The sequence below is a fragment of the Chiroxiphia lanceolata genome, chromosome 1 (assembly GCF_009829145.1).
Source record: "Chiroxiphia lanceolata isolate bChiLan1 chromosome 1, bChiLan1.pri, whole genome shotgun sequence".
NCBI lineage: Eukaryota > Metazoa > Chordata > Aves > Passeriformes > Pipridae > Chiroxiphia > Chiroxiphia lanceolata.
Genome location: NC_045637.1, coordinates 109,188,989 through 109,214,495, shown reverse-complemented (window position 1 = coordinate 109,214,495; position 25,507 = coordinate 109,188,989). Strand labels below are relative to the sequence as shown.

Genomic DNA, 25,507 nt, shown 5'->3' with positions numbered 1-25,507 from the left:
ACAGTTGTCCTCTGTTTTACTTAGGATTTAGCAACTTTCTTCAAGTAGTAGCAAGTGCATGTGTGTAGGTGTGTGTGTGTATATCTCAAGCCATAGAAGTCTTTCTCTTGTCATATTTTATAGAGATTTTATTTTTCGTTGTGTGCTTGCACGGAGACAGTAATTATTTTCTGTAAGACTGGGTTTCACAAATTCTTTTTGTTAGAGTAGTGGTAGTGCATGGATGTCTGTCTTGGCAGTGGTAACAGCTACTCTGATCTTTCAGCTGTGTGTGTCCTCCTTGGTGTTGGGGTTTTCTTTCCTATCTTGATTACATTTACCTTCTTATTGGCATCACTCTCCACTTGTGCAGCTTGACTCATAGTGCCTTGCCTTTGCTCCTTCATGCTGAATTGGGGAAGTAGCATGCCTGTAGGTTACAGTAGTGCTTCTCTGCTGTCAATAGCTGCTTTTGAGAAGCCATCAGCTGACTTATAGGAGCCAGGTTTGGCTAACCATGAGGCTGTTTCCAGAATATCTGTATTAGCACATCTGGAGATTCTTCCAAAAAATATCTTCCAATTTGAGAACTAATTTGGGTCCAGGCATAGGTTTATATGTGACTTTTTCCTTTTTTTTTTTTTTTCCCCCAAGTTTCAGAAAATAAGCCAGTATTTTCAACAGTGAACCTCTTATAAATAAGTGATGCTGAAAATAAATATACTGAACTCTTGCTAGTGACTTACAAAATAGTCTTTTCTTTTTCATAGATACCGTGTTTTTCCATTTGCCACCGCGATGTGGGGATCGAACCACAGTGTATGGTGTCTCTTGCTATAGGCAGATTGAAGCAAAGGTAACTTCCCAAGCTGTGAATTAATTATATTAATTAAATGGTAGGCTTGATGTGTTAACAACCCTAAAATGCAGTGGCTTGCGTTACACCAACAGCCAAACTGCATGATTGGCTTACGTTAAAAGTCTATAAAAATGTGCACAGTAGGTAGCTACTAAACTTGAGAACTATTGTTTTCCTTGCATCAGTGGGCATATTGTGGTCTTTTGAAATGTTCAAGGCGATTGGAAAATATATTTTGTTTCTTGAGAGCTAATCCAGGCATCAGCACCAAGGAGCAAAATGCAGCTGTCAGTCTGTCAGGAGGCCAAGTCATGTTTCCAGGAAGTAGGCCTCCTGGGTGGAAAAAGTTAAAATTTCTCCAGTGTGTGACCATGAAGAATTTGAATATTTCTTGGGATCTGACTGTGCAAGTGTAGTGATGTTTGTCTTCAGCTAACCTCCTTTGCCAAAAGTACACTTGCAGAGTAGACCAGATTCTCCCCATTCATGGCAGCTGCTTACTGATACTGAACTTTCAGTGGTAAAGCTGAAAAATCAAGGCGAGCCATAGTGTGCACCTGATCACACTGAGGAAATTAGGTAGCTAATGTACTAAAATCAGCCCATATTTTCAAAAATAGTAATGGTAGGATGATCTGTGCACTTAGATTTGAGAAGTTATTATAAATTTCTTTTAAAACTACTTCCTTTTGCAGTGAAATGCCAAGAATCTGGGATGACATGTAGGTTTGAGTTTTAATTTACATGTTTGAATAAAAGACTCATTTATGTACTCTGTGTTATCATACGTTGGTTATATTTCAAGTTTCTACTTAAGTTTTAGGAGAAATTTTACACCTGCAGTTTTTAATTCTGTTTCTTTTGAACTAAATCCACACTGGTTTTTGTTCACTTGTTGTCTTTGCAGCCAGTCTACTGTATTCTGTGATTTAGAGTCTTGTTTTATTTAACTATGCAATAACTTGGCTTTATTGTGCCCTTGATTCCAGTTTATGCTGTTTAGTAACCAGTTAGGAAGATAAATAGATGTTTAAGATGAACTCTTTGGAACAAGTAGAATAAAACCCCAGTGTGTTTCGTATGACAGCTCTAGCGCTCTTTCTGTCTGTCATTTATGATACGTGGGCCACAGTCCGCACATTTTCTGGTTTGTACAGTTCAGTGAACCATTTGTCTGTATTTCTGGTCCCACCATTTCCAGGTTTGCTATAAAGTGCTGAGGCTGTTTGGTCTGCCTGAGAAAGTAGCTGATTCTGTGGATGATACTTCCTTTATTTTATGGGTTGCTCAAAGAAAATCCCTGAGTATAAATCTGGTTCATTTTAACAGACAATGTTAGAGAAGAGCAAGTGATGTTTTGTGACATCTCTCCTGTTACATTATCCTGAGTTAAAATGCCATTGCTTTTTCCGGGCTGTTGCCTTTTTCTCATGCTAGTGTCTTTTAAACAGTCCTTTGCCTGTCATCACAGCCGCATTTGGATCCTTGCTGGGCAGAATGAATAAGGCTCTAACATGTCAGTGTTATGGTGCTTTTTACTTGGTAGATGTGTCCCTTTTTGGTCTTGTCCTTGATTTTTACCCACAAGCTCTCAACCTGTTTGTGGCTGTTTCTCAGAGAAAGCACTTCACAGTCTGTCCATTCCTTAACACAGGAGACAACACCTGTGCCCCTCCTTCCCAGCCTATCCCTTCTGAAAAAGTAAAGGCATACTTCTAAAAAGTAAGAGCAAAACATTTAATGGTTTGTATATCCCTCCATTAAAGGTAGCCAGTTTTAGGATTTTATTTAAGTAGGGGGGTAGTATGTGACAACTTGACTTGTGAAAACATTCTTTTTGAAATAATGTGTTGGTAAAAATACTGTAATACTTGTATTTCTCAGGCATTAAAAGTACGGCAAGCAGACATCACCCGAGAAACAGTACAGAAAAGTGTCTGCGTCCTCAGTCAGCTGGTAAGAATGTTTGTTTAACTCCCGAGACACTTTCAGGTAACATTAACAATTACTGTTCTTCCGTATTCTTATTTGGAACACTTGGCTCCAAATATCTCTTAGTCATTGTGGAGGGTAACAAAATACTGAAGTAAAATTGAATCAAAAGGCTGTGGCATTTGAATGAGCTGCCTTGAATTGTTTCTTCTTGTAAGAGTAATTGGAGAAGTGTCTGCCTGCCTGTTGTCAGGGATGAGGATATCTATTGATTCTTCTTGAGTGCTGTTATCATGTGGTAGGACTGAGGGGTTTGGCCAGTATAATCACAGAGAGGCTAGGGTTGAAAGGGACCTCAAAGATCATCTAGCGTAATAACTGGAGGTAGTGGCTGTTGACAACTGTGAAGGAGGTTTTAAGATGGTGACACCTGCAGTATGCTCTTGTTTTGAAGAAAAACCTTTTACTTCTACCTATTCAGCAGAAGCTGCTTGGTCACCAGGCAGGGAACAGAAATTCTTTTTGTGCTTAAAGCTGAAGAAAGAACTATTACTGGAGCTGTATGAGCAGTGTTAAAGCAGGAAAGTACTTTGTCAGAAAGATGTTCAGTGATGGTATGGTACGTGCAAATGGAAGGAACGTGGAATTATCATCATTTAAAATGAGCACAGGATAAAGATGCTGAGAGTTAGTCACTGAGGGCTGCTTATCCATGAACGCTGTGTAATAATGTGTCAGTATTGCAAGGTAAGCATGGGAGAAGATTAAGGTTCAAAATGAAGGACTACATAGTTTTATTCACTTGCTTTTGTGTTTGTTTTTCTTCCAAGCCATTGTATGGGTTACTTCAGGCAAAGCTGCAGCTCATTACACACGCGTATTTTGAAGAGAAAGACTTCTCGCAAATTTCAATTCTAAAGGTAACTTTGCAGTAATGGCCACGCAGAACAAAGCTTTCAGTGTATGGCTAAAACCTCAGTGTTTTTAATTAGTACTCAAATATTCCTTTTGCTTCTGTCATTCAGTTTTTCAGCTTTTGTAGTACCTTAACATGAACTAAATGTACTACCCTAATCTGGTCAACTTTCTGATTAGTAATGAAATGCAAGAACGAGCATGATTGTCAACCTGTATGTCCGTTGACTCCATTAGTAAAATTTGACTTTCTTTCTGGAATGAGCCATTGAAATCCTTGAGTAAGTGAATTTTATTTATTCTGGGTTTTGTGTGACCGTGTGCCATTTAACAGCTTCTGGGGTTTTTTTGCCTTTGTTGTAACTTTTACAGGAACTTTACGATCACATGAATAGTTCCTTGGGCAGTACTTCGCTAGAAGGGTCACAAGTTTATCTTGGTAAGTGACTTGTTTTGTACAAGCAGCAGAGACAATGTTACTCTAAAGAACACATGCCTTTCCTGAGCTAATTTGTTTATGTGTATTAACAGATTAAGCACTGGAGGTCTGTGTGCCTGCATTTCTTTATTAATGGATTTAAATAAATGTAAAATGTAGTGTTGCTTTCATAATAGGAGGTATTTGTATGTTGAAAGCCATGTTACTTCTTGACCTAACAGTCTGACTAGTAACTGCTTGTCTGCTTTTGGGAAAAAGTACCTTGTTAATTTTTAGGTTAAACTGTTTGATGGAGTAGGGTGCTCAAGCTTTCATCTACCAGTTATTTGGGATATCTACCCCTCGATTCTGACTCTTCCTTGTGTTTTCTGAATGCACAGTGTAGTATTGACTTCAGTGTTTCCCTACTGCTGTGTGACAGCCAACAGGAGTTATCTCAGAGCATAACTATTCACATTATTACCATCTCCATCATCAATTTAACTCTTGCTCCTGCTCAAAAGATTGAAAGCATTTTGTATGAGTTGTGCTATTGGAATAACCAGGTTCACGTAGAATCCCTAATGGGTCTCTCCCTCCTGCTGAAAATGGTGACAAGAAGTAAGTTAGTATCTCTATTGGCTTTTAAATTGTAATAATTGCTCCCTTTTTGGTATCTCAGGTCTGTCTCCTCGGGATCTTGTTCTCCACTTCAGACACAAGGTAGGCATTCTCTGCTAGATACATAAAGGACGACACCTATTTTAGTGAGTAAAATGCTTTGTGAGGGAAAGAAAAATAAATATGTCTAGACATACCTGAGGTAGGAGTAAGAAGACTGTTTCCTAAGTACTTCTGGTTACAGCCTCCTGATTTTCCTTCACCTTCCACCTGCATTACTTCAGTGAAACTAAGTTCCAGACTGAGTTTTGTCAGTCTGAGGGATTTCTGGAGATTTCTAGGTTTTTGTGATATTTTTTTAGTCCTGTCCCAAAGTGCAAGTGGTTATTTGTGGTCTTGTTTCTGTTTCTCATTTGATGAAGAATATTGCTAAAGTCTGTGCAGACACAACCTGGAGCATTTTTCCTCATATCTTGTAATTTTTGTAGCTTCTGCCATCATAGAACCTGAGGGGACTTGTACTTCTTTTTCCTGTTGACTACTGAAATTCATTGTGTATCATATAGCTAAGGTACAAATAACATTTAGAATCTTTTATTAACTGAGATACATCAAGGAAACAAGTTTGAGAATCTGGATTTCATGGTGTACTTACACCTGCACAGTAGATTTTTCGGGTAGAACTCACTTTTGTCTACCTTGTCTGCCAGTCATGCTCCAGAAGCATCTGTGTTCTTCCTTGAGTGTAGAGAGTCTGTGCAGCCACTTCTGATCTAGATGCCTCATCTGTAGATAACTAAAATTAGGTGAGGTGAATGCTATTCTTGGTATTTTGGTGGATTCTTTTCAGTATTTCTGTGGAGGAACTCTTTTACGTTTATGCAGTTTACTGTTTTTTGAAGTTCTGGAATTGCACAACATGTTCTTTCTGGTAAGCTATGTATGATTCAAATTACAAAGTTCTTCTTTGTGGAGGGCACTTTTATTGCATCTCATGCTATTTTTGATCATGTGCTCAGATGGAGAAAGGGTACTGGAACACTTGTTTTCACTGGTCAGATGTATTTGATCATTGGACAGTTATGCAGCGATTAACATGAAACCTTGAATAAGAGATTATGCTTGCACAGTAGTTTTGATAAATGGCACTGGTTCACTCACTGTGTTTTTTCTTTCTTTGTTTTTTTCAGGTGTTGATCCTTTTTAAACTGATTCTTCTAGAGAAAAAGGTAATGTTTTGTGGGCTGAGGCAGGTAATTGAAGTACAAATGCAATAGTTAAATTTTTTTCACATATAAAATAGAAGTATCTGAAGTAATACCAACAACTTTGCATCAATATATAAGCTGGGTTATTAGGCTAAAAGTAACTTCTGTGTGTTGACATATAAATTTGCTTTCACTTCTGTGCTGTCCACACACTGCCTTGTTAATAGCTGTCCCAGCCAGACTAAGTAAAATGTGATGAAATATGAGCAGAGACACTTAACATAGTGTAAAAGATAGGAAAGGATACACATCGTGCAAATAAGTACCTGCATGAAAAAACTGATAGGAAATGTGGGTACCTAAAAGAGCACGTACAGCTTTACAGGCATTCACTAAGTAGAACTTCTGGTTCAGGCTTTAAATAGACATACTAAATGAAACAGGTGCTAAAAGTTGTCTCCCTCAGGAGACAACGTAGAGAGTCCTATCTGTTAGGTCAGGCTGAACTCTGATTATAAATTGGTAAAAACTGCTGAATTCTAGGCCCAGTGTTTGCCTTGGGCTATCTTACTGCTTCAGAAGCAATGCTGTCTTAGTGATCTAAGTATAATATGCAAAATGTGAAATAGAGACATTTGTTTTCTTTTGTGTACATATTAATGGCCTAGAACAAGAACTTTGAGTGAAATTACTGTATATCAGCTGCCAGAGACACATTTATGTAGGGATTTTGGTTTGGTTTGGTTTAAAAATTTTGTTTAAAGCTATTTTTCAGTTTCCCAAATGTGACTTTTTCTTCAGTGAACCTGCTGTGTTAAAACCCAGCTGCATCAGAGTGCTGGGAAGAAGCATAGAATTTCCTGTTAGCTGCAACTGGAAAGTCAGTAGCATTTAATCTGTAAGATACCAAAACAGTTTTTTTAAGTCTATATCCTAGGCCTAGGTATCTTTTGTGAGGCAGTAAATATGCTATTATATTTTAAAATATAAGTAGCAACTTCTCTGAAGCTTTTGCACATGTCACTCAGTTCTGTAAGTTAGATATACTTTGACAGTTCTAGGTATTTATTGATGAGAATAAATGCGGTTTCTGCATTGAAGAGCTGTATGCTGAAGATGACTATATGAAAGGCTATGCAAAAGGTATCCTTGAGAAAATACAACTATGGCATAGTAGGAGTACACATGTAGAAATGTATGTAATCAACACTCAGTATGCAAATTTTCCCCCTAAAATAACTTAATACACTCTGAAAGTCTGCAGTGATTTATTTTTTTAATAAACTGTAAGTGAAAACAATATTTTTCAGTTAAAATTTTATAAAGTATCCCTACTGTTCTATTTAAAAACCTTACGCTAACATCTCACCAACTCAGTTCACCATTTGGACATACCCTTCACTGCACTACAGTTCTTTTCTGAAACTGCTCAAACCACAAGACACAAATGCACAGGAAAAGAGGAGGGGAAGGGTTTCCCAAGCATGTTCATGTTACTCAAACATATGAAATTGTTTTGAAAGCTTATGGAACAAACAAAGCAGGTTGCTTTGTTTCTGTTTTTCTCTAAGCTCCAACAGGAAGACATCACTTGCAATTTTAAGAGAAAGTTTTGGTTCTCTGGCACTGCCTGTTTTCTGGCAGATGCTAAGGTTCCAGAATAACTGTGGGAATCTGTATGTTCAAAGACCTTAAATATAATATGCAAGAAGCCACTAGTAATGCCAATTTTCCTTGAGCTGAAAAATGGCACAGACCAATTTCCTTTAATCCATAGCAATTTGATTGATGTTTTTTTCACAGGCTAAAAGATTTTTTTCACCTCAGCTGTTACTAGGCTGGAAGACTACTTCCAGATGGTGATCATTTGACTTTCTGCTGCCAGGACCACCCAATTTGCTGATGTAAATGCTGTGGGCCGTATAGTGGGGTTAGGAGGGGTAAGAAAGTGTGCACCCTTATGGACAGAAAGATGGCAGAGAGACCTGATGGAACAAATATAGAAAAGTATTTGCCTCAAGTAAGTGGTATACCCAAACAAAAACCTAGACTGGAAGAGATTTCTTTAAAGCAAGGTATTTCTTTATAGGATTAATTATTTCTATAGGCTTAAAATAAAGCATGGCTAGGAATGCACGGTGTCTGAGAATCTAAACCTGTGGGAGTATCACAGGGTTTCTGTTGTAGTTAATTGCTATTATATCATGCATTTTTCATACGTACATTATAAAGCAACATCCTAAAAGAAGTTAGACTTCTTTATTTCCATTGGAGTCAGCCAAAACTCTTTCCACGGATGAGCTGCTTGTTCTTCTCACCATGCTTTTTCAGTGGTTGTTGCAATTTGAACTCACCTATCTCGTACAATTTTTAATATGTTTAAGATAATGTACCAAGTCTGTTTCTAGCTGAGGTACATTACAATTCAGCTGGTCTGTGTTAGGACTGTGTAGGTCTTTCTCTTGGTTCGGTCAATTCAGTAGCTTGTAGACTGGCAAATACTAGTGGAACATGAGTTATTATTCATAGAATCACAGAATATGCCGAGTTGGAAGGGACCCATAAGGATCATCGAGTCCAACTCCTGACCCTGCACAGGACCGTCCCCAAGAGTCACACCATGTGCCTCAGAGTGTTGTCCAGTCTCTTCTAAAGTGTATTCCTAGCTTACAGCAGAAGTCTCTTATTAAGTCACAGTCCACAAGCTTGCAGTTTTAATTTTGTCATATACCTATTAAACTGGACTGCAAAGTCATCAAGTTAGATCATTCTGTATTCCTTTGCATTCTTGATTCCTCGTAATGCTCATGTATGATTTTTTTACTAGTATTGTGCTGATTGAGAATGTCAAAATGGCATTGTTAAACAAATTGACTTTTGTGGGGAATTTTTGGGTTTGGGTTGTTTTGTGGCTTTTTTTTAGTTTTGTTTTGTTTTGTTTTTTCCCCATTTCTTTCCCCCGAAGGCCTATTTTGGAGGAATTTCAGTAGTAATACTCAATCTGGCTTCTGTTTCTTCTTTCATTGCTAGCCTTTGACAACCTCTTTTGAATTCCTAACTAATTTACTAATCCCTGTCTCTCTGATTTAAATAAGGAGATTCTGTTTTCCCATGTTATGCCTTAAGTGCTTTACCAAAGTTAATATCAGTCATGTCTTCTGTTTCCAAAAAAAATCTTCTTTTGTTACATAAGAATATACCTGTAATAAATACATGCAGCATTTATCCTGTTTTCATTTACCTACATATCCTTAACATAACTCCTCAGAAGAGATGTTTTTGCATAGGTTTTTGTCAGAGTTCTGGAATGGAGATTATTTAGCCTCTTTGATTTATAACAGACATTTTAATGTACTACAAATGAGCAAGAACTTACGTGGCGTGCCAAGAACAACTTTTTTATGTCAGTCATTCAGTAACTGGATCAGTTTGGAAAAAAAAAATCTTAAAAGCTGACAGAAAAATCTGCGTCACTGTCAAATATGCTACATGTGTGTGTCTGTCTATATATATTACATATATTACAAATATTATAGAATTTAAGGATACTGTAGACATATTTAAACATTTACTTTGAACTGTTTAAGAGGTTCTGTTAGTAAGCAGGCTTTCTAATACAACATAAAAAGTGCCTTAAATAGTTTGCATGTGTTCTATCTTTGTCATGCATAATAATTTTATTTTTCTCCTTCTCTCATCCCTAATTCCCATTTCCTCTCTTGCATTCTCTCTTCTTCCCATTCCCCTCCCTTCTGCCACCAGGTGCTGTTTTATATTTCCCCTGTAAATAGATTGGTGGGAGCTCTGATGACTGTCCTGTCACTCTTTCCTGGTAAGAAGAGAATCTTGGACTTCTTTTTATATGCTTTCTCATGATAACTGAGACTGGCTGTACTGCATCATTTGGAAGTCAACTTATAATGAAGTTAGGTTGATATGTTACCTGAAAGATGAGTGACTTGTATGCATGTCCATGTACTAGGTACACACCTAATACTTACTACTTGCACTTAATGGGTTATTCCTTGAGCTTAGTTGAAGCCACTGGATTTTCTATATTGCCTATGACATAGATGGGACCCTGAATAAGTCACACATTCCTGTTGAGTTCCTTAAAAACCAAAAATACAAACTTCTCTCTTCCCTCTACATGTACTCTTTAAAAACCCAAACAAACATAACCCCTAACTCTACTAATTCTTAGCTTCTAACCAGTCTTCTCAAAGCAAAATATTGGGACAGATTCTTTAGGACAGAAAGTGTGAGGTTTGGGGTTTGTTTTTTTTAACACACCCCTCCCTCCCCAAAGTAGTGTTTGAAAATACATGAATTTCCACTGTGTATACAAGAACACTTTGTTCTTTTTTTTCTTTTTTCCCCCCACAAAAGTAACTTAAATTTCTACTGAGATGCTGATATTCATGTGTGCTGTCACTTTCCAGGTATGATTGAACATGGTCTTAGTGACTGTTCACATTATAGACCAAGAAAGAGTATATCGGAGGATGCTGGCTTGCAGGAAAATACACCACGGTTGGATGAGTTTGTTTCTGTGTCTGCTGCTGATACTTCAGATACAAACTTGGGAATGGGAAAGGGAGGCAGGCAGATGACAGGAAACAATTCAATGGAAGGTCAAAAAGCAAATGTGCCTTTCTCCCAGTCAGAGAAGACTTGCAATGGAGCTCAGTCCTCCAATGGTACTGTGCAGCGCTTGAAAGTTCCTTCCCGTGCTTCTCCAGCATCCTCTGAAAGCGACTGGGAGACCTTAGATCCCAGCATTTTGGAGGAGTCCAGTTTGAAAGAAGGCGAACGTGAAAATCCACCATCAGAACAGGCCAAAAGTCTTCTGAGCAAAGGCATGAGCTCAGAAGGCCTTCCCATCACTGTGCAGCCCCAGGCAAACACAGGACAGACGGTGCTTGTTCAGGGACTGGTATCTGGGCTGGAAGAGGACCAGTACGGGATGCCACTGGCTATTTTTACAAAGGTAAGTGTGTTCTTTGTGGTACCTGGTAACTCAAAAAGGCATCTGTTTTTCAGAAGTGGGTAATAATTTTGGTTACCGAACTCCAGGTGGACAGTAGGGTACTACAAAACACGTGAGTACAGTGTCTGGCAAGTGACTGTGTTCCTAGGCAGGTGGAAGAGCATGAGTGCATGTCCAGGAGGGTTGTGCACCTGCTCGTTCCACTTTTCTTTCATGTGAATACTTAAATACTCTTGCAATTCTATGTAGTGGTGACCTGCAACCCCACTGTGATTAATAAATTGTGCATATCAGTAACTACTGTTTTCTTTTATACTGAAGAATTGTTGATCTAACCTATATGAAGGCAAGACCAGAGTACTTAAGAAGTGTTTGGATACCTTAATCTAAACTAAGACTCTGAAAGCTATAGCTTTGCTTACACCGAAGCCTATGTTTTCCTCTTTTAATTTATATCTATATAGGTATTTTTGATTGTGTATGTGTGTATAAATGCACAAAATGTGTATATAAATACAAAAAAAAGATAGAATTTCACCCTTCCCTTCTGTACATGACAACCCTGTTTGTCTGGGTCTCTTTCTCTGTACATGGTGCTGAGCTGCTGAATTTTAAGCTTGCACCGATGTCTAACTGAACTGCAGGTATTCAGATAATGAGCAGTAGGGCTGGTTACTAGGGCTGATTTCCCATAAAAACCAGGGAAAATGCATCCCTTTTAAATATAGTTTTGTCAGTAAAAGAAATGATTTAATAGTTTTTGTTGTTTTGTTTTTAATGTAATGCACATTTGCCCATAGCAGAAGACAGACGATTCAGATTCGTTTCCTCAAGCTGGTGTGGTTCAAAGTGGTTTTTCTTCCTTTGGAGGGGTTAATTTGCATTTCCTTGCAGAACTTTGTATTTGATGATTGTGTTTGAGCTTCTCACAGTAGCTTTTATTGGAAATGGTGCATTATGTGGGCCCAAGTGAGCAGCTCAAATGTCATTGCCCTGTGTTGCCTCATGTCACCATTAGAAATGCTGCTTCAACAAAGATCTGCAGTCTGGTGTTTGTCCTTATGATCTGTCTAACGAGAACAATAGCCTGTAAATTGCGTTTAGTCTAGTGTACTGAAAATACTAGGTGGAAAGCAAGAATAAAGTAATTGATAAGGGGGCCTACAAGTACAAACTTCTATTTGCTACTAACTTATAAAATGGAGAATAATTTTAAGGAAGCTGGCAGTTTCTACATGTTTACCTTTCATTTCACAAAGGCACTTTTCACTTGAGTTTGTCCAATGTAATTAAAGCAGAAGAGGCTTTACATGTCTGAGTTAGCAGCAAAATCTGATTCAAAATTACAGTTTGAACCACTTACTGGAAAGTTAACATCTCTTTTAGAGCTCTCATCTCAGGGTTGTTTTATGCCATGCCATAGAAAGACTAATAAATCTGACAAATTTGAATGGGAGGAGATTTTGCCAGGTGGCAAAACACATTATCCAAGTACACCTGAGCATAAGGAAAAATAGCTTGTGACGCTTGTTTCTTCAGTACCAGTTCTGTAAGATTTAATAGTCATTTCATTTGCACTCTTTTAAAAGAGAATGGAACATGTTCACAGAAATAAAAGTTGTTATACTTACAAATGTGCATTTGGAATCTGACACTTGATACTTTAAATAGGGAAAGATTTCCCAGACATTGCTGCTTGAGCATACAGCAATTAACCTTCCTTTGCCAGCTTCTTAAGATGTATTTTTTGTAAATTTTCCGTTTTAGGTTGGTGATTCCTCTCAAAGCACTTTTGTTCCTTTGATGCAGGCTATTTGTTTTCAGCTGATAAGTGCTTGTCATTTGGAAGGCCATCCCTGTGTCTAATATAACAAAAAGGAATAGTTTTACTACTTTCTTCCGTATGTTTCCAATTACCACATACTGTGTGATAAAGTGTGTGTGCTCTTTGTTTCTGTCCAGTGTGCCATTAGCCCTAGTGAATAAATTGCTTTGTGCTTTATGCAGTTGAACAGCTGGAATTAGACTTCAGGAGTATGTTGATCCAGTATTTAAAAAGAAAATTACCTGCATCTGCTTCTTGATGATGACTGATCTCTTCTCTCAGTGGCTAATTCAGAGTCTTTTCTCAAAACGTTTGATTTTTTATTTTTAATTGACATGTAGGATACCAGATTAACTTACAACCATGAAGTGGCTAAAAAGCATAGTGTGTTGCTTTCTGTCCTGCTCCTTCTTAAAGCAGGCATGCATATGCTTATCAAAACTTAATTGCTGTCTCTGGTGTCTGGAAATCTCCACCCACAAAATGTGGATAGCAGTCTGTAGCTTTCCTGCATTACGTTCCTCACAACCACCAGAACTTGAGAGATGAATCCTTACTTCCACCGACTTCTTGTCTCTGAACTGACCTGCGACCTTACTCTTGTTGCTCATTATTGTTCTTAAGCAGCTTATTCTGTTGCCTTATAAACACATTTGATTCCCATCCTTTGCATTGTATTTCAGTTTCAGTCCTGAGACTGAAAGGCAACACAGTCGCTTGAAAAATCTAATTTATGTGTTATCTGGTGGCTTTGCTTTGTAAATACAGTGTAGCAAAACAACAGATAATTGTGGCTGAAACTGTAATAACTAAGGTTCGTTCTGGGTGAAATGTGCTGGCTCTTATTAGGAAAAACTCGGAATATAGCCTATTATTTTTTTAATGTTAATTTTCTAAATATGTGTGTCACTCTAGGGGTACCTCTGTTTGCCATACATGGCGCTGCAGCAGCATCACCTCCTGTCAGATGTCACGGTCCGCGGCTTTGTTGCGGGAGCGACCAATATCCTGTTCCGTCAGCAGAAACATCTGAGTGACGCAATTGTGGAAGTATGGATCTTGGCATTTGCACTGCTGGAACCTGAGGGGCAGGGCCGAGGCAGGGGTTGCATTTTAAACACAGCTTTAAAAGCTTCACATGCATGCCCAAATTTTTAATTCCTTCCATATGAAATAAATTCTTAAATGCAGAAGTTTCTTAAATGTCTATGATTTGAAGGGGTAGGGTTACATAAGCTGTGTTTTTAGATATATTCCAAAATTTGAATTTGCAGGGCACTTGTTAAATTTTCTTTTGTTGCTGGTGTAGTTTTATTTTTCGTGTCATGGGGTTTTTTCGTGGCTTTGTATTAAGGTCTTCCAAAATACGTGCTTGCAGCTCAGAAGCAGATGCAGATATTGATATTGACTTCCTTCTGATTTAATCAGGAGGGTAAAAAAATAGTATCTAAATGAAATAGTAAAAATAAAAATAAATAAAAATAACAAATAAAAATAAAAAGTATCTGTGGCACTTCTAGCAAATAGACACAACTGTGTAATCAGCATTTAGTAGCCTAAGGTAGCTCCATATAGATAATAAACTTAATAAATTGGGGTGATAATCAAAGGGCCTCTAGGAAAATACACGTGAATACCAAACTTCCTCTGCCAAATCCTGTCAAATAGTGGCTTTTACTCTGCGCCAAGGAAATGGTCAGATTCTGGATATATCAGAGCAGTATCTGACTTTCTGAGAACAGTAAATTCCCTTAGCATTTGTTTCTTCTTGATGTGTTGGGGGAATGAGGGTTTAGATTTAGATAGCAATATAAGTATGTATAAGCAGTTTTATTTAGATAAATGTTTACCCTTGGAATTGTTTCAAACAGATAGAAGATGCTCATGTACAAATCCATGATCCAGAACTCCGTAAGATCCTGAACCCAACAACTGCTGACCTGAGATTTTCAGATTACTTAGTGAAGCATGTAACTGAGAACAGAGATGATGTTTTCCTTGATGGCACTGGATGGGAAGGAGGAGATGAGTGGATCAGGGCTCAGTTCAGTGCTTATCTTCATGCACTGCTTGCTGCTGTGCTACAACCAGGTAGAACAGATACATTGTTTACGGATGGAGATTGGGGTGCATGTACTGAGTGTTTGCTCTGTTGCTTGTAAATGTGTGGCCTGTCATTGGATCTTCCTCTGCCTGAAGTTTCATTTTTGGCTGCTTTTTCAGTTGCCCTTGGCTATCCTTGTTATGCCTTGACAAGCTTATTACAAATTCTTACTTCACAGCCTTACAGACACTTTCTTCTTAGACTGTCTCCTTCTCCTTGATTTAAGTTTTCCTCCTAAGTAGAAGTACCTGAAACCCCATATATGATGAGACTGTTAGGAACTTGAGTGTCTTGTAGACTGTATTGCAACCTGAAGTTAATTTTGGGAAACTAATTGGATTCAAGGAGACATGAAGTTAAGTGGCTGTCTTCAGGAAGTTTTGCTGGACTGTTCCAGCCTTTTTCCCTTCTTGCCGTGGTCCTAAGCAGAGATTCACATAAGTGAAAGGTTTCATCTACAGGCTTTATAAGCTTGTGTTTGCTGGGGCTCAACATTTTTTGTGTTAGCTCAGAGGGAATTCTCTTTTGCCTTTTGTGCAAATATAAGTAAAAGAATCAGTGTTTTATTTGTGGAAAATATTTAGTTTGCCCAGAACTCACAATGTTAACTTCATTCTTATCAGATTTTTCTCTATTCACACCAATTAACAAATTCAGATTTTTGTTCTGTGGTATTTTTGAGAAGACATGCGATTGAGAACTTGATTTTAAAATCTGGAAGCTGCCAAGTTCTTGGTCTGACAACATTAATACTTTAAGGTGATTACCTGGTTGATTTGAAATATCTGAGTTTTCTGGGAACTCATACTATTTCACTGTCTGGCTCTAAAATTATTTCCTATACCCTTCAGTGTTTTAAAAGGTCGTTCTTATGATAAGTTTATTCCACAGTAATTCCTGCTGTAGTTTTGGAGTGGATTTGCGGGTTACTAAATTTGAATGAGTTACAACATAGTACAGCAAAGCCCAGTGTATCTGACCAAGACCAGTACAAATGGAGTTTTTGTTCTTGGTTACTATGTGGCCATTCTGACAGACATACGTTTGGATGACTTTTTTTTGCCAGTAGAGCTCTTTACGTAGAGCTTTATAAATGAACTAAAAATAAGAAAACTATTTTTTTTTCCCCTCTTGTCCTGGAATTGTATATTTTGAATACTTTAAAATAAAAATAAAACACTTTTAAAGTGCCCAGTTCTTAGAACTGGAGTTCTAATTGTCTTTGACTTGATAAGAGCTTGGAAAAATAAAATTATTCTTTACAAGAAAATAATTTGTCTTGTAATTACATCTCTAATGAATTTCTGCAAATTTTCATGTTTATTTTAATTTATCAGACAATGAAAAAACTTTGTCAGACTTCGGAACAACATTTGTAGCAGCCTGGAAAAATACCCACAACTACAGAGTATGGAATAGCAACAAGCATCCGGCTCTTGCAGAGGTAAATTCCAGGTAAGGAAACTTTTTAGCATTTACTGTAATTCTTTTTATGAGGAAAATTATATCCAGAGTCAGGAGAAGTGAAACTTGTTCAAGTTGATTGTTGGCTGTCCCCAGCTATAGAAATTTGTCATTCCTCAGGAGTTGTCCTCAGATGGTTCTCCTTTTTATTAATTGCTTCCAGGTGTACAGGGAGTAGCTGTGTCCAGGGTTGTCTCTGATGGGTATGGAGGGGAGCTGGCTGTTTTCTGTTGCATCTTTCATACTTTAGATTGGTTTATGTGTATTGGTTTATGTGTATTTTCACTGAAAGATTAGGCCATGCCAGGCTTGGTAGTACTGTTGGCTGTGCGTGGGTTTTGTTTAGTGTGAGTTACTGCTGTGCTACAGGGAATTTTGTTTGCTTTTAGTTTGTCAGCTGCTGTAGTCTGAAAAAGGTTTTTCTTTAGACCTACAAAGCTCTTTTGATCTACTTAAGGGATGCTTTTTATTTGCTCTGTGTTGCTGAAGGGAGGCGCTTTTGACTTAGTGTTGAAAAGATTGTTAATATCTGGTCTGTAAATAGAAGGCACCTTATAGGTAGTTCATAAGAAATCTATGTTTGAGTTGTCACTGGAACCTAGCCTTCTGTGAAGTGATAGAGTAGTAAATCTGCAAAGTATTTTTAAAACTTTTTTTGGTAAGGCACAGGTAGGAGGACAGCTAATAACTATGTGATACAGATTCATCATGAAAAAAATAAATATTTAATGTTTTCTCGGGTTTTTCCTCTTCTTCTAGCCACCCGTTCCAGGGACAGTACTCTGTATCAGATGTTAAGTTAAGATTGTCACAGTAAGTATAAAGTACTTTGATTTGTATTTTTTAAAAGTGTGGTCAAATATTACTAAACTGCATAACTGTTGCTATGATGAACTAACTGAGATAATGATTCAAATTGGCCATGTCCATGAAACTGTACACAACATTCTCTTGCAAAACATCACCACATCTAAAGATGAAACACTTGCCTGAAATAAACAATAAAAAAAAGCTAATGCAATATTTTATGTTGGACTTTACATATTAGAGCCTTGATTTTTTTTGTGTTGCAATTATAAGGCTTTTGTATATTTATTTTTAATTTGTAAGCTAAAGTTTAAGCTCTTAAAACTTTCATCAGTGATTTTCTGTACATTGACATTATTAGGAGACACCAGCTTTTTTTTTTTTTTTAATTAACTGGTTTTTAATACAGCATTGTTCTAAAACTCTCAAAGTTCACTGTATGCATACTGAGATGTCGTTCAGCTTCTTCAGTTTACAAGTTTAAAATGAGTTTTGCATAATTCCTTATTGCACCAGACTTAGCTGAACTTTACGTTGGTCTCAGCTCCTGTAGTATTCAAGTCTAAAACTTAGTGGTGCTTGTTATTGCCATGGCTGTTCATCTCTAACTGAAGCCAGAATTCAGTCCTGGGTTTATGCACCAAGCAAAGCGGATTGTTTTCTCACTTAGCTGTGTTGACCATAAAACATTTAGAGACTGGTTCCTTAAGATGCCTGTAAATCAGCAGTACATACACGCTGCTGACTCTGTGCCTGCCTCAGCTGTGGAAACATTAATTTCAGTACACTGTGGGTAGACCTAAACCACATGCTAACAGAGAACAGCTTGAGGAATAAAAAGGTTCAGACTTCAGCTCGCTGAATCTTTCTGTTGCTTTTGCTGACCAGTGACAGATTAAATTTCCGTGATGGCGATTGAGAATGCAAATGAGTCAAGATTAATCTCAAGGTAATTGCCTTCAAGGAGGTGCATGCTGATAGCAGCTCTTTTTATTAAAGGATAATTCTTGTAGAAAGACTTAATTTGAAAGATGTGTAGGTGTCTATAATGTTGCCCTATTTTTGTGTTTGAAAGGCGAGTTACTGACTCTTCTGGGTAGGGTGAGACCAGTAGTTCCTAGTGTGCTTCTAATAATACGTATTTTTACAACAGTGCTTTTGTTCTCCAGGTGGGACTTTGCTATCAGATACTCATCAAAATTACTTGCTTTTGCAAACTGAGCCTAAACTTGGTTTTGGTGTGTTTTATTCTTTCTGCTTTTTCCATCCACACTGAAGATTCTGAAAGTGGGAAAAGAATGTGGCATGATGTGTTTTTAAGTTTCACATTGATGGGTTTGCAAAGCCTGAAATGTGGGCTTGAAAGTCACAATTTAAAAGGATCAGATTATTTTCAAGTGATCGTACTTGTGCAGTAGAACTGATTGCTTTTGTGCTTTTCTTTCTAAATGATGATGATGTCTGTCATTTTTTTTGCATTTCTTTAACAAAAGCATGAGTATAAACTGTCCTTGATCAAAAATTTCATCTTGGAGAAAGATACAAAGTAGACTCTCTTTAGAAAGAAAAGGCTGATCAGTAACACTGTTTTGTTTAAAGGTTATATATTGGGGCTAAAACTTCTCAAAACTGCAAATCTGACTTTGTAATTTAGAACATAATGCATCTTGGTAAACATTTAGGAAAGGATGATTAGACATTGGAATGGATGCCCAGGGAGGTGGTGGAGTCCCAGTCCCTGGAGGTGTTTAAGGAGGGACTGGATGTGGCACTTAGTGCCATGGTCTAGTTGACACAGTGGTGTTTGGTCAGAGGTCTTTTCCAGCCTAATTGCATCTGTGATTCTGTGAAAGGTTCAAAGTGTGCCTTATAAGAGTGAACCATTGGATGTTTTGACAGCATCTTTTCTTCCTCTGAGAAGCTTTCCGAACTGATCTATGTGGATAAGATGCACACAGGAACTATGGGGCTTGATTATATACATGAACTATATATATGTATGCTATGTGTGTAATGATATATACTTCAATTATGTGGTTTATTTACACCTGGGAGTAATAAGAAGTCAGTGAACTAACAGTCTTCAGTATCTCTCTTGATTAGCTCTGTGCAAAACAGTGAACGTGGAAAGAAGATTGGAAATGTGATGGTTTCCACCAGCCGAAATGTTGTACAAACAGGAAGAGCTGTAGGTAAGAAACGTATTTAAAATCAGCTTGCATCTAAGCCATATCTCTTTTGAAGAAGCATCCTGTTTCTCAGTTATATTTTGGTTTAATCCAAATGTACTTTATAACATACACACAAACCGGAGCAACTTTTTGAAGGGTAGAGCTGCTGATTGAGGCCCCATATATTGTGTGATAGTGAAATGAGAAGCAGCTAGACAAGAAATTAGTGTACATTCCTTTTTTCGTTGTGACCTGGAGATGAATATGGGAAGAGATGTTCAGGGAAGAGGTTTCATATAATCTGGAAATCCTTAGACCACACCACCTTCTGCATTAAATTATTCTCAATTTTTATTCTCAATTTTTATATTACTTCAACTGGAACTATCTATAACTGGATGAGATCAGAAATAGTCCATGTGTCAGTTTCTGCAGATTTTGCAGCTGTCTGTAATTTTCTGGGAAAGCATTTGTTGCATTTCAACAGGGGCTTTGACATCAGGGATTTGACATCACATTGTCATCTTGCAGTGTGAGATAATGAGAGTCCACCCATTAAAGGGTTTGATAGTTGTTTGGCAATAGCTCTGCCAAAAATTGTTTAACTTCCTCTTTTTTCCCATTGGAGTCTGTCTTCTCTTTTTGCTGTTGTACACTCTGGCAAGGAATGCCTTTTGGCCCAAAGTCTAGCAAGCCTTCCTGGGCAAAGGACATCATAGGCCATTTCTGCTGACCTACTGTGTTCAAGTTCTTTGAATGTTTTCTGACACAGATTCTGGAATTGGATTTTAAATCCCAAATTGGACAACCGATTGTGTGATTTTAAATTTTGTTTTAATATTTCTTTGTAATACCTCAGTAATGATAACACTTCACTATGGATCTTTGGTTTGTATTGCAGGTCAGTCTGTTGGAGGAGCCTTCACAAGCGCGAAATCAGCCATGTCATCCTGGTTTTCCACTTTCACGCAGTCACCCCAAAGCCTCGGGGACTAAGTGCTGGTTTTTCGTAATGCTGCTGACTATTTCAGGTTCAATGCTTCCTCTGAGCTGAAAAAAGACTGCTCCAAAATGTAGGATTGGAGATTTAACTACCCAGGACCAAACTATGTTGTTTGCAAGCAGGTGTGGGATGTTATTATTCAGTTTCACTAGAAGTATAGAAGAATGGTGAGTGTCTCCATACAATGGGGTGGCATTTGCAGTACGTTGGTTATATTTAAGATGACTACTTCTCTTTAAAACTGAGCCTTTATAAAGACATTAGCAAACAGGGCTTGTTGCAAGCCAAATGTGTTTGACTTTAGATTTGTACATTTTCTTGGATGTTGAAAATATTTATGTAAACTAGTTATATTTTTCAATTCAGATAGCCAAATGTTTGTGAATTCTTGTTAGAAATAAGCAGAATATAAACACCGATTCCTCTTTCAGGTTGGATTTGAGAGAATCTCTGCAACCCTTAAAGGGTTCCAAGCCAGGTGGAACTTTCTCTCTTTCACCTGCAAACTAAACTCAACAAGGTGCAGAGTAAGACTGTGGCTGTCAAGGGGTTTCTTTCCTTTATCCTCTGTATCCATATAGCGTTGTTTGAATTAATCTGTCTCTGGCTCTCTTTGTGTCTCCAAATTTACGTGACAGTTGTGAAATCAGTATTTTTTTTTTCATGTTATACAGTAGGCCTTCATAACTTTGCATATGTTTTTGCTGTGTTTTTTTTACCCTGGGACACGAATGGGATTCCAGTTGGAGAGATCTCTTCAGGGAAAGTATTACAAAACATTTCTCCCAAATTGGGAATGGATCTTAGAAAGTTTTGTGAGGTCTCGCTCTATTAGGATGTAATTACAACATCAGTGTAGTTTGATACATATGAATACAAAGTACTAAACCCACCCAGAACTAGAACAGTAGCAAACTCTGCGTGGCTTTTTTTTTTCCCCATACTAAAGTGATGAAGATTCTTCCAAACGAAAATCAGCTATATCGATTTTCTGTGTCGACTCAGGGAACGATCCATTTGGATAACTACTTTTTTCATAAGGAGAGTAACACTAGAATTGAGAGAGTAACTAAACTGTCTCAGTTCGTATCCTTGTGTGAAGAAATTTGTTTGAAAAGATGTGGCACAATTCTGTATTTCCTGTGTGACATGCATGCGGTGTCTTCTGTATGCAAGCGTATTGCACTTCCTACATGTCTTCATTCCAAGGGACATTATTTCCTGTTTTCTTGCAACGTGTGTGCCTCTGTATGCCTTCTGACATCCCCACATGGTAGCTGTTAACATTTTCTACATTACACTATCAAGTGTTCCAACTTTTCTTTACCAAAAGGCTCTTAGTTTATTGCCTCACTGCTACCTTGTCAGCATTTTGCCATGTTCTTTTCTGGGGCCAAGATTTCTAGTCATGGTTATTTCTCCTATTCCTCAAATGAAGTGCAGCAGCTGTACAAGAGATAAACAAGAAGGCTTGAATGTAATATGGTTTAAGAAATTATGTTCTAATTTCTTATGTGCATTTGTAAAGCTAATAGAAAAGCTACATTTGCATCACGCTGTCACCATCCAGCAACATGGTTTTCAGTTTTATTGTTTTGAACAGTGATTTGAAAATGCAGGATCTGGTTTAAAGCCTGCATTAATTTTTTTTCCAGGACAAATTAGATAGAATGACTGTGGCAAACCTGAAAGTATACAGCTAGTTTGAGTAGTTTGATTTGAGAAGGGCAAAAAAGGCCCCTAAAGCTCTATTAATTTACTGCTTCTGACACAAGAAGTAAGATGTATCTATTGCTCCTAGTCTCTGTGTGTATTTGTATATCTTCTAACACTTCTGATGCTCTTTTCTGTTTTAATCCACAACTCTGTAATAGACATTTGTATCTTTTCAAAGGCCAGGTATTACTTTATATGCAGTGAAGTAAGACTAGAGCTGTCTTTATTCGTGGTGAGTCTAGAGCTTTCTGATTCAGCATGCAGATAAGAAAATAACCAAAAATAATCCCTTGCTTTTGTGAAATAACAAACATATTGTCTGCTGTCTGGGATTTAAATGGTCGAGGTTCATGCTGTACTGAAGACTGCAGAAAGGTTCATAAAGTACTTAAGCACCTATAAAACTTATCTTCAGCAACTTAAGGCACACTAGGCAGATTTAGGCTTAGGGCCTCAGGGTGGTGAGTTCTAGAAGCCAGGCAAGTGGTTGGTATTTACAAGGTGTAGAAACAGGACCTTTAAGGATCCCTTTCCAATATCTTTGTTTTTGTCACCTCCTCACGTGCGTTTTTTCTGTAGAATTCTCCTATGCTCCAAATTTATATGGAAGATGTATTAGCTCTCAGCATTCCCCTTACTCTGACAGACTCCCTTGCTGGCCTAGGAATACTAGAAAGCTGACTTTTGTTCATTTGTTTGTTTTGTGGTGGATTAGTCTGAGGAAAGGCAGAACGAGGTGGCATCTGGAGTGCTAAGCTGACGCATAGCTGCTTGCTGCTTTGTACAGCAACTCTGTCACGATACTTCACAGTATTTCTCTTATGGGCAAGGACAGATCTTTCTCTGCAATCTTATTCCCACTGTCCCAGCTGTCTCTGTTGTAGAGCCAAACATAAGACCTGATTAAGAGTATTTTCCTTTCTTTAGAAATGGCTGAATGAAAACCTTGTATTAATTTTCAGTCTTTTTAAGAACCAGCATCCTGCTAGCAAACTGATCTTGGATTTAAACTCATACAGTGAGTTAAGACTCATGGAGTGGGTGGAGATGAAGTAATCTTCGTAATTAGTGGTCTTCATTAACATCTATGTTTGCTCTTTGATATTTGGTTAAGCTTACTTTTCTGTAGGAAGGCATGCAGCCACTGAGGTTCATCTAGTTCTCATGTAGTTCTCTTCTTAATTTAATGTTTGTAACATCTTTAGTTAAATCCAATGCAAATGCAAGCTGTTTTCCTCTCCTCTGTCTTAAAATTTCCAGTGCAGGCATTATTAATTATTCAGAAAGATTTAGGCAGTTGACTTCCATTTCAAAGACCCAGACATGCATTTCTGCGCTGTAAGAAACAGTGAGTCCTAAGTGAATTGGTGATAGTGCCTTTAAATCAGTCAACTGTGAAGGTATTGTTACAGCTCTGTTGTGATTTGATGTTGCAGAGGTATTTCTGGCTGTCAACATGCAGCACACACTGACTTACAGGTAATGCAATAGCACACTTCTCAACTTTCTGTCATCAAAGGCATCAGCTTCAGCTTTTTGTATGTGCCAGCATTTGAGGAACTGCCTATTGAGCATAGGTATGAGATGTAAGTCCCCAAAGCCCCCTAAGATTTGAGTATTGCTGACCAAATATTTCATTTGACTGAAGAGTTCAGCAACTTTTATCAATCATTTTCATGTCATAACCTTGATTCCTGTGCACATCTGACACCAGTTTCCTCAAATGTCACAATGTAATTAGACTTTTTAGGTCAGTGTTCTAGTACACTGCACTTGTTTGACCTTGTACATCTGTTTTAAGCACCTTTGTAATTAAATATAATATTTTGCCTAAACAAGCTTCTGATTTCCATACAAATTATTACTAAGCAGAGAAACTTATGTGGCAGTATTTAATTGTAAAAGTGAAGGTGTGAATGCTGTTTTTAAACATAGAAACTATTGCTTGATAATTGAACATACAAGTAATGTATTTGATTTTTCTTGTGCTGCTTGAAAAATAAAATACATCCAGCCTGTTTAAAGTTTGGTCTGCTCAAAAAGCTGTATTATTTTAATAATTTAACCCCACCAGAAGACACTTGCAGGCATCTGGTTTTGATATTGGTAGCTGCTTGTAATTCACTGGCAGTCTTTTTGAAATTCGTCTTCCATTTAAACTGATGGTGGATGCTGCTTTTTGCAAATTTAGGACAAGAGGATCCTCTAGTGTGACTTCTTATTCCCTATGGGGTGCTGCTCATTGTGAACTGATTAAAGTGTTCAGGAGGTCACTGACCTCTCTTACATCAGTAAGAACTTCAGGTACAACTAAGATTTTGGTGTAGATTTAGCTTCAAAGTAGTATGTAGTTCCTGTGGATTGTGACATCTGGTCAAAACCAGGATGCCATGTAAATGAATTGCTGCACATCCAGTTCTCTGCCATAGTGAGCTGTTTTAAGACTTTGAAACTTCTGCCATAATGTTGCTGTACCTACCTGAGAATGATTTGGTAAATGGGTGTTTCCAGTAGGAGGAAACTTAACTGCCTTGAGTAACATTCAGATGTGAATTAGGTGGAGCTTATGTCTAGCGAACGGTTGCAAGTGTCTAAAATTTTTTAATGTATTTCTGACCATGCACAAGTAGTTGTGCAGACACACTGAAAGATAAATTTACATCATGGTTTTTATGCACTGTAATTTTACTTTCTTGCAGGTATTTAGTTTTCATTAAAAAGGGCAACATGGAGGGTATTCATTAAAGGGAGAAACACTACATTATTGTATTATGATTAAAGATGTATGACAAATTGCTTCATGGTGTTTTGAGTCTTTAATATTATAGTAGAGAAGGGACTGACTTAAAGAAGCAGGCACAGAGCTTTACTTCTGCGTTGTTTCTGGTCTTGACCCCATTCTTTATCAAACATTAGAAGTAGTGCTTGGATTCATAAAATACATGGAGGTGGATCACTTCTGTCAGTTAAATAGTTAAATTGTGACCCTTACTCAGATTACCTTATTCCCTGTAAATTGACATCATATATGCACAACATCTGTACACAAGTGGCTTAATCTCAATTATGATGGAACTTGGAAGTCTAGCTGTCTTGAGTCCTACTGTATAGGTTCAGAATTGCTTAATCATACATTGCTGCTCTTGTAATAATATTCCAAAGTCAACTGGTAAAGTAAGATTTTTTTTTTTTTTGTTACTTCCCTGCCTGAATTTATTGACTTAATATTGATGAAAGCACAATTACTGTTTACCTCAATAGTAGCAGAGAACATCTACAAAATCTTTTCTTGTCTTAATGCAGATCACCAAGAAAGCACCACTGCCTTCTATATCAAGTGAGTATAATCAAGTAGAATGTTTAGACTGAAGGAAGAACAGTTATCTAAAGTGAAGGCAGATGTACAGCTGTCTTCTTGTCTTAAAAACAATACGGGAAATAACATCACTTGCATATTGTATGAAACGGGTGGAAAATACCGGAGAAGAAACTCAA

At 37.6% G+C, this 25,507-nt stretch overlaps 1 protein-coding gene across 1 annotated transcript in view; it reads left to right on the top strand.

Moving 5' to 3' along the window:
• Positions 1–24,809, top strand: part of AVL9 (AVL9 cell migration associated) — a 42,350-nt gene extending 17,541 nt beyond the window's left edge. Inside the window, exons 3-16 of the mRNA XM_032678455.1 lie at positions 750–835; positions 2,723–2,794; positions 3,601–3,690; positions 4,058–4,124; positions 4,786–4,826; positions 5,915–5,953; positions 9,695–9,764; positions 10,375–10,922; positions 13,663–13,797; positions 14,619–14,838; positions 16,189–16,306; positions 17,075–17,128; positions 19,226–19,314; positions 20,195–24,809. Of these exons, the coding sequence (XP_032534346.1) occupies positions 750–835; positions 2,723–2,794; positions 3,601–3,690; positions 4,058–4,124; positions 4,786–4,826; positions 5,915–5,953; positions 9,695–9,764; positions 10,375–10,922; positions 13,663–13,797; positions 14,619–14,838; positions 16,189–16,306; positions 17,075–17,128; positions 19,226–19,314; positions 20,195–20,289 (1,724 nt within the window). The 3' untranslated portion in view covers positions 20,290–24,809. The remainder of the gene's footprint in view (positions 1–749; positions 836–2,722; positions 2,795–3,600; positions 3,691–4,057; positions 4,125–4,785; positions 4,827–5,914; positions 5,954–9,694; positions 9,765–10,374; positions 10,923–13,662; positions 13,798–14,618; positions 14,839–16,188; positions 16,307–17,074; positions 17,129–19,225; positions 19,315–20,194) is intronic.
• Positions 24,810–25,507: the final 698 nt, after the last annotated feature.